General features: G+C 36.5%; 2 protein-coding genes and 1 pseudogene across 2 annotated transcripts; 2 read left to right on the top strand and 1 right to left on the bottom strand.

Annotated features, from left to right (window-relative positions):
- Window positions 1-1457: 1457 nt before the first annotated feature.
- LOC148200582 (ABC transporter B family member 15-like) lies at window positions 1458-2727 on the bottom strand. The gene is made up of 4 exons (XM_088112993.1): window positions 2443-2727; window positions 2274-2328; window positions 1994-2172; window positions 1458-1727 (listed from the first exon to the last, which is right to left on the bottom strand). The coding sequence occupies exons 1-4, from the start codon at window positions 2725-2727 to the stop codon at window positions 1458-1460; spliced, it is 789 nt and encodes a 262-aa protein (XP_087969119.1).
- A 2318-nt stretch (window positions 2728-5045) lies between these two features.
- Window positions 5046-7953, top strand: LOC148200581 (uncharacterized; the record flags this gene model as incomplete). Its single annotated transcript, XM_088112992.1, has 3 exons — window positions 5046-7661; window positions 7734-7818; window positions 7894-7953. Coding segments are annotated over exons 1-3 (1053 nt in total), but the record flags the coding sequence as incomplete, so codon positions are not given.
- Window positions 7954-8676, top strand: LOC148200580 (uncharacterized; annotated as a pseudogene).
- Window positions 8677-8909: the final 233 nt, after the last annotated feature.

The raw sequence follows: 8909 nt of genomic DNA, 5'->3' as shown, positions 1-8909 counted from the left end.
AATCCCCAAAAGAGGAGTTTGAGTGATCGAACCAGAACCTTTTTTACAGCTACAAGTCTATTTGGTATTCTCTGTAGAGAAATGGAAGCATCAAAAAGGGCTGGTTTGAATCAAAAAGAAGAAACAAAAGGAACATAGAAAGTAACACTTGAAGCATTCATAGCCACCTATTTTCTCATTCGCAGCTAACCTTGAGAGCCAGAGGAATGGCCATCCCCACAATGAACAAAAAGAAGGGCATGACAAAATCAGCAATGTTAAATATTAAATTTGGTTGAAGTTTATAATATAAGAATCTACTAGGAAAGCCTCAAAGCTTATAATTATATCATACATATAGATGAAAAGCCTTCCATGATATTATGAGACACTTTTCTAGAAAGTTTAAGAGAAACAGAAGAAGATCAAGAAAACATACTTGGAAGATCCCAAGGATCGTATTTGTAAATATCAATTTGGTTGATGAGGTCGATGCTGATGGGTTTCTTGTGAAGCTTCCTTTGTAGATAGAAACTAACAAGCTCTTCATCTGTGGGATGGAATCGAAATCCAGGAAGTGGGATTTCATCGTCATCCACACACCCATGATGATCATGATTGTTGTTGAAATTTTCGTTCACACCCATCTTATGTAATTTTTACTAGAATGCAAAATTTGTTATTGAAAACAAGTTGGAGATATCATATACTGGAATATTATTTCTTGATAGACAATTTTCAAAGATTTGAAAATCACTTTTGAATTGTGTTGAGAAGGAAAGGTGGATAGAAGATTTTGTGTTGATTGGTACGTGATGGGGAAGAGGAACATAATATAAATATATAAGTAAAATACAAAGTTCCCCTTATAAAGTAATATGTGAAACCTAATTGGAAGGGTTTGTTTATGAATTATGGGTGTAAAAAGAAAGAGAGAAGATGAAAATTGGAATTAAGAATGACAGTTATGGGTAACAGATTGGGAATGTTTGGTGTGTGTGTGCGTAGTGGAGACATTGGCTTAGGCCAATCTGTCACAGTGTCACCTTTCCATATTGGGCTTGGTTTAGTGGAACATCAAATTTTTCTTTATTTTATCAACACCTAATCATAACTCTTGTCTAAGATACTATATTCCATGTTTTTAATAATTGTAATCAAACCTGTATTTGTTTTCCAACAAAGGTTTGATTATTTTATGTAGTTGGAACATGTTTAATATCTTCTTTCCTGTGTTTCTGTCCAAAAACTTCTTACCATCAAACCTGTCACCAATAAGACCATTTGGGGAGGGAAGAAAAATAATTAATATTTGAAAACCTCATGATGACAGCTTGCAAGTCCGGAAAAAAACAATGCTGCCATTTAAAATATATGATATGAAAGCCCATATAGCAAACACAACACCATTGCTTCCGATAACTATGCCTTTTGCCAAGCCTTGTCTGAGTCCTAACTTTACTGAACCTTGTAGAGCATCAAAGAAAGCATCTATGGTTTTGCTTTCCCCCCACAAAGGAGTAAACTGTTTTGATGGAAGATATTGCTTGTTCTGCCACTGTACCAGCCTTGTCGTATTCTTCTCTCATCTTGCTGGCCAACCCCATTAGTGTCCTCCCATACATAAAACCAGGGATCACAAGTAGAACCACGAAAGGGAACCCCACAAGGGTCAATCTCCATAATAATGCAAAACTCATTATGTAGCTCGCCACAAACATAGAGGCATTCATAAAAAATTTTGGAACCTATAGTTTTCAAATTTGGGAGAAACTGTTAAATCAAATGATGTGACCACACACACATAAGACATAAATGAGTAGATATCAACCACATCATCTGTGAATTCTTGTTAAGATGAAAATTTATTAAAAGTTTTACAGTAGTAGCATGTTACATCAGCTTAAAGTAGTAAAACACTTTGTTTACGACAGTGAAGTAAAACACTTTGTTTAGTATCAAAATTGAAAGGTCAAGAAAAATACAAGTTACTGGTTTTGATTTTTCTGCACACCTTTTCACTAAGAACATCCTGAATTACGAGGCTGTCATTAGAGAAACTGGTGATGACCTCGGATGTGCTACTGACATGCAAATCAAAGTATGCGACTTCTTGCCTCAACACTGCCTTGAGGTACCTCACTCTCATTTTAGCAGGTTGTCTTTCGCCGGTTCTTGTCCAACAATAACCCTCTGAAATCCCCCATAGTAAGAGCAGCACAATGTTAAAGCCTTAGCATCATGAAAAATGAAGATATACAAGTTGGTCAAGTAAAAACCAAAATCATACTCACCTAGAAAACAAGCAACAAAAGACCCACAAGCCAAGTATAACAAAACCAGAGCATTCTGCATCACAAAGGTAATAAATTCGTTGATGAAATAATAATTAAGCTATTTTCTGATATTGTTCCATGTGTGTTGAACTGGTAGTGAGAGAAAAGAAGATAAAACAAACAATACCTTATTGATGCTGTCGAGGAAAGTGCTATCTATTCCACCAGAAAAATTTCCAATATTATTCATCATTTTGCTGGTGATAAACAACACCAAAGGGGTGCATAAGCCATCACCAATGGCTCCAATCAATCCGAAAATCATGAGAAACATGTCCAGCCCATCAACATGCATAAAAGTGGACCGAATAGAGCCATTCTTCTTGTTCTTAACAACCATGGAAATAGAATTGTTATGGTCACCATCACCACTATCACCACTATCTCCACTATCACCACTGCCACCACCCATTTGCTGCAACCCTTTGCTGTAACCCTTTGGTTACTAATTTGGTCAGAAACAAGCAACAGTAAGATTCTCTGACAACTACTGTTGCTACTTCATCTTCTTCTGTCTTGCTTTAAAGAGCCTCTAAGTGGCCTTATTATTTTCAATATTGTTGCTGCAACGTTATGATGGAATTTATAGGCCCAAGAGAGTGGTGAGAGGGAGTTGGAATGTGGAGTGGTGGGGGCCAAAAGCAGCAGAAAAAAAAAGTGAGGGTTGTGTTATTCTTGGTAACATGTCTGTGGAGAGACTTATGGGGAGGGTGGAGAAGAGTGACATTATATTTGGGAAATCAATTGATGGTTTAATATACTATTTTGCACTAAGAACATTATATTAGTAATTGAATTGTGCTAGCAACTTTTAAAGATCACTTTAGACTTGCTTAAACTATGACACAGCATACAAAGGGTAGACTTTGAAATTTGACTTTGATATGGCCAAAAATGTAGAAAAATCACTCCATCACACCACCAAAACTGAGTTTATAACATTGAATGAAGTAGGCAATGTTAAAAGTGAGTGTAGAATGTTTAACTACACCACACCAACCTGGAAAACAGCAGCAAGGTAGACATAAACAGAAATTAGACTCACTGTACAAGGACAGCATGGTCCAAAGTACACTAAATTAGAATGCACTAGAATGGTAAAATTTTTCTAACTATAGTGAAGTAGCAGAAGAAACTACAACGAAACTGTCCTAAGAATTATACAATCATAAAACATGGGTAACTACAAACTCACACTACAAAAACATCCTCCAGCTCAAGTTATGGTAACCCTAGAACCTAAAAAGTGTACTAAATAGGTGACAATTTCGAAATTCACCTGAGTTAACCTAAGAATGAATAATGTTGTTATCCTAACAAGTTTAAAGTACTTAAATAAAGTTTTATTGTTTGACCAAAAAACACATAATACTAGTAGCCTAAGAAACTCCAAAGACACTGTTCTAACAAGTTTAGAATGATGATGTGCAATCTGTAAAAGACGCCTAAAAGCGTCTACAGAAGTTGTTACGTCCTAGAAATGACTAAGAATGGACTCAAGAATTGATTCCTAACACACTTTCTTGAAATCACTACTAAAACCTCAAAAGGTCTACTAGAAATGCACTAGAATGGTCAAATTTTGATGACTGCACTAAAGTAGCCTAACAAACTTCAAACAAACTGTCCTAACAAGTTTAGGATGGTAAAACAATGCTAATTAGAAAGTCACACTACAAAAACAACTTAGAACTCAAAATATGACACCCTAGAACCTAAAACTAGTTAGTAGAATACACTAAAAGTGGTCATAATGCATAGTGTATTAAAGTAGTAACCAAAACAGTAAAACAACTATCTACACAAGTTTTAAAACATAAAAGAAAGATAGAAATGAGGGCACATCCCAACAATACAAAGTGTACAAAATCGAACAGGTCTAAAAATGAAAACTGCATCAGAAAAATGACTTTAAAAGTGTGCTTTAAAACCCAAAAATGATTGGCAGTGTTTGTTCAGCTGAAGTGATGATTAAAGCAACCTTATATCGTCAATTTAAAGGTACAACTCAAATTTTTAGTAGTTGGAAGCTATAAATGTGTGCTTAAAAGGTAAGAATTTGCAACCAGACCTAATGTACACTTATTTTAAGTAATGTGAACATCCTACCATGTCTAAACTAGTGGAGTGAAGCTAGGAAACTTGTCAAAAGCAAAGAATTACCTCAAACTCAAAGTTTGAGTATTTAGAACCTAAAAAGTTTGAGTATTTTAACTAATGTGATTGTCTGAAGGATACTTTTATAGCTATTTGATTGCCTAAATTATGTTAATATGTATTATATATCCATGCTTTTATAGATATTTGATTGCCTAAATTATGTTGATGTCTATTTTGTATGTTCATGTATATTGTCTTTCATTTATTAGGCTACAACTTGATTAAGTTAAGTAGTCATTTAAAATCCTATGGTCACTACACACATTCTCACTGCAATGAGAAGGGTGAAAATACTGTAAACACTTAGAACCTACAAAATATTTGGAAGTACTCTAGACAAGAGAACTTCAGTAGTAATAAGTTGTCTCCTCCAACTTTAATACACAGCCCCTTAGTATGTGTAAGGCATTTCAATACTGAGGACTTCTCTTTGCATGCCCTTATTGAATGCCTATGACAATAGTGTTCAATTTTCCTTCCATGTTCGACTTGAGTAGTAATAGGTTTATTACTTATGTCACATGGAGTATTGTTGTTTTGGCTAAGTTTTTATTTGTTTGGCTTGTCACAGAACATGGCCCATTTTCCCAACCATCGTGGATGGATGTACGACCGTTGTTATAGTGGAAGGAGAGGTTTGAAGGAATCTTTTGTCATCGGAGTTGAAGAGTTCGTGGAGACGGCCCGACGATATCAATATTATGCCCTTGATGGAGGGATTCGATGTCCATGCATCAAGTGCGAATGTACAAGGATTTTGAAAGATGAAGTCGTCAAAGTTCACCTTTACCAAAAAGGGTTCATGCCTAATTACACGGTTTGGACATTTCATGGTGAAGAAATTCCTTCGACCTCCACTACAGCTGATAAACGACTTGCATCAGGTTCGAATACTATTGTACATACATCTGAGATAGATCAATTTGCCTATATGCAAGAGATGGTCGACAATGCTCTTCGTCACCATGCTAAAGAAACAGACGATAGTCGTGATGAAGAGCATCCAAATGAAACGACGCAGAGGTTTTACAATTTACTTACAAAGGCAAATCTACCTGTATTTGAAGGTTCATCTGAGTCAAAATTATCAGTGTGCATTAGACTCATGGCTGGAAAATCTAATTGGAACGTTCCCATTCAAGCAGTGGACTTCTATACAAAATTGATGTTAGATTTGACACAACCAAACAATTTCATGCCGAAGAATTATTACCAAGCCAAAAAATGTGTTTCAAAGTTGGGATTGGATGTCAAGAAGATTGATTGTTGTGTTAATGGATGTATGTTATTCTATGACAATGACAGTGGCAAAAATGATGCATTATTGGTTGAATGTAAGTTTTGTGGCTCACCTCGATATCATACAATGCATGGTGGACGGAGGCAAAAAAAACCAATTCCCTTAAAGTCCATGTTCTACTTGCCTATAATTCCAAGATTACAAAGATTGTTTACTTCAATGCAAACATCAGAACACATGACATGGCATGATGGTAACAAAACTCTGGGATTTTTGCGTCATCCTTTTGATGGTGAAGCTTGGAAGCACTTCAATCGTAAACATCCATCATTTGGTAGTGAACCACGTAACGTCAGACTTGGTCTATGCTCTGATGGGTTTACTCCATGCATTCAGGCGTCTGCATCACCATATTCATGCTGGCCCATGATAGTTACCCCATACAATCTACCACCTGAGATGTGTATGACAAAGCCTTACATGTTTTTATCGTGTATAATACCAGGTTCATCTAATCCCAAATCATTGATTGATGTATATTTGGAGCCTTTGATTGATGATTTGAAGAAGTTATGGAATGGTGTTTGGACGTATGACGTTTCAAGGAAGCAAAATTTCCTTATGAGGGCAGCCTTGATGTGGACTATTAATGACTTCCCAGCGTACGGTATGTTATCTGGTTGGAGCACGCATGGTCAATTAGCTTGTCCACATTGCGTGGAACATACAAAGTCATTCCAATTGACTTATGGCCGGAAAAGTAGTTGGTTTGACTGCCATCGACGGTTCTTGCCCATTGATCACCCCTTTAGAAGAAACAAAAAGGCATTTCGCAAAGGGCAAGTTGAAACGGATATGCCCCCGCCAAAGTTGACTGGATCACACGTCTGGAGAAGAGTGAAAGACTATCCAAAAGTCACTGAATGTGGTCAGAATAGGATATAAGGGTTTGGAGAATGGCATAATTGGACTAAAAGAAGCATATTCTGGGAACTTCCCTATTGGAAGGACAACTTGCTAAGACACAACCTGGATGTCATGCACACAGAAAAAAATTTCTTTGACAATGTCTTCAACACAGTTATGAATGTTATTGGTAAGACAAAAGATAATGAGAAAGCAAGAAAAGATTTACCTTTGTATTGTGGACGAAAAAACTTAGAGTTGAAGGTGCAAGGTAACGGCCGATTATTTAAACCGAAAGCAAATTACACCATGTCAAAATACGAGGCAAGAATAGTGTGTGGATGGATCAAGGAGCTTAGAATGCCAGATGGATATGCTTCTAACTTGTCCAGATGTGCCAATGTTCAGAATGGTACTATTCAAGGGTTGAAGAGTCATGATTGTCATGTATTCATGGAGACTTTCATCCCTCTTGCGTTCAGTTGTTTGCCAATGCACGTGTTAAATCCACTGATAGAAATTAGTAACTTCTTTAAAGATTTGTGTTGCACGACACTAAAGGAGAATTCCCTTAAAAAGATGGATGAAAATATCCCAATTATTCTCTGCAAATTGGAAAGAATATTCCCTCCTGCATTCTTTGATTCAATGGAGCATATTCCAATTCATCTAGCATATGAAGCTTGGCTTGGGGGACCGGTGCAGTACAGGTGGATGTATCCATTTGAAAGGTTTATGGGAGAATCCAAACGTTCAGTTAAAAATAAAGCTAGAGTAGAAGGCTCAATTTGTGTAGCTTACTTGCACAGAGAGACGACGTATTTTTGTTCACATTATTTCAAAAACTTCATGTTATCCCCCATTCATGTCACAAATGAAATGCAATGGAAATTTGAACCATGTGAAGGTGCATTATCAGTTTTCCGACAATCAGGCCGTCACGTAGGGAAAGAACTCACACATTGGTTAACTGATGCTGAATTCAATTTTGCTCATGTCCATGTCTTAATTAATTGCAGTGAAGTTAAGCCGTACCTTGAGTATGTCATCATCCATCTGTTATCTTTCCAACAACACAATTGTTATACACTAATGAACTTCATTTGTACCAGCTCATTTCTTGTTGCTGAGCAAGTCGCAGAAGGAAATACTTCTGCTAGAATACACTCTGAGTTTCCCCATTGGTTTAGAAATCAGGTCTGTAGTTTTTCCTACCTTTAGAAATCGGTTATTTTGACTCTTGCTTTTATAATTTTTTTAGTGTCTTTGTAGGTTTTTAATCAGGCATTAACTCGCACAGTTCAAGAGTTAAGACATCTCTCGAATTGGCCAATGAGATGTGTCAAACAATGACACACTTACTTCACCAATGGTTACAAATTCCATACACATGAATGGTCTAAAGGAAAGAAAACATCTAATTGTGGTGTGTATGTCAAGGGCCTAACAGAGGGTTGTTATGATGATTTCTACGGTATCATTCATAAAATATATGAGCTAGAGTACAACAGCACTACTTCTCCAAACAGAGTAGTACTTTTTTATTGTGAATGGTTTGATCCTTCGAGAGTTGGTACTAGAGTTGATCCACGGTATAATATTGTTGAACTCAACCAGAGATTAAGATATAGACCGTTTGATCCTTTCATTCTACCAACTAATGTCAGACAGGTTTATTATGTGCCATATCCACCATTCCGCAATATTGACAAGCGTAGTTGGGTCGTAGCAATACAAACCAAGCCTAGAGGTCGCATTGACTCAAATGAGGTTGAGGAAGATGTTTCCTACCAACTTGACCAAATGTCACAACCACAAGAAATTATTGAAGTTGAACGTATAACCGCATTGGTCGACCCTGATGGTGATGAAGATGACTTAGAAGCAACAATACAAGGTGATGAAGAAGAAGAGGAAGAAGAAGAAGAAGAAGAAGAAGAAGAAGAAGATGATGATGATGATGATGATGACGACGAAGAAGAAGAAGATGATGATGATAATGACGATGATGATGAAGAAGAAGATGAAGATGACGATCACGATGACGACGACTGAATGTTGGACATCTATTGTAGCAAATTGAACTATCATTTCAATAGAGTTATCTAAAATACCAGCTTAAAAGTTGTATGTAATTATTTATACATTGACTTTAAAAACCATTGATCCTTCGTTAATCATTTCTATTTTTTCGCTTTATTTGTAACCATTTCAATGCAGTAATGACAGGACAAGGTTCAGAACGTCCTGATAAAGGAAAGGGGGTAGCAAGGCCTAGAAAGAGGCAA

Source organism: Vigna umbellata, chromosome 4 (assembly GCF_029865625.1).
Source record: "Vigna umbellata cultivar VRB3 chromosome 4, Vumbellata_1.0, whole genome shotgun sequence".
NCBI lineage: Eukaryota > Viridiplantae > Streptophyta > Magnoliopsida > Fabales > Fabaceae > Vigna > Vigna umbellata.
The sequence above is the reverse complement of the archived record's forward strand: the minus strand, read 5'-3'. Positions and strand labels throughout refer to the sequence as shown.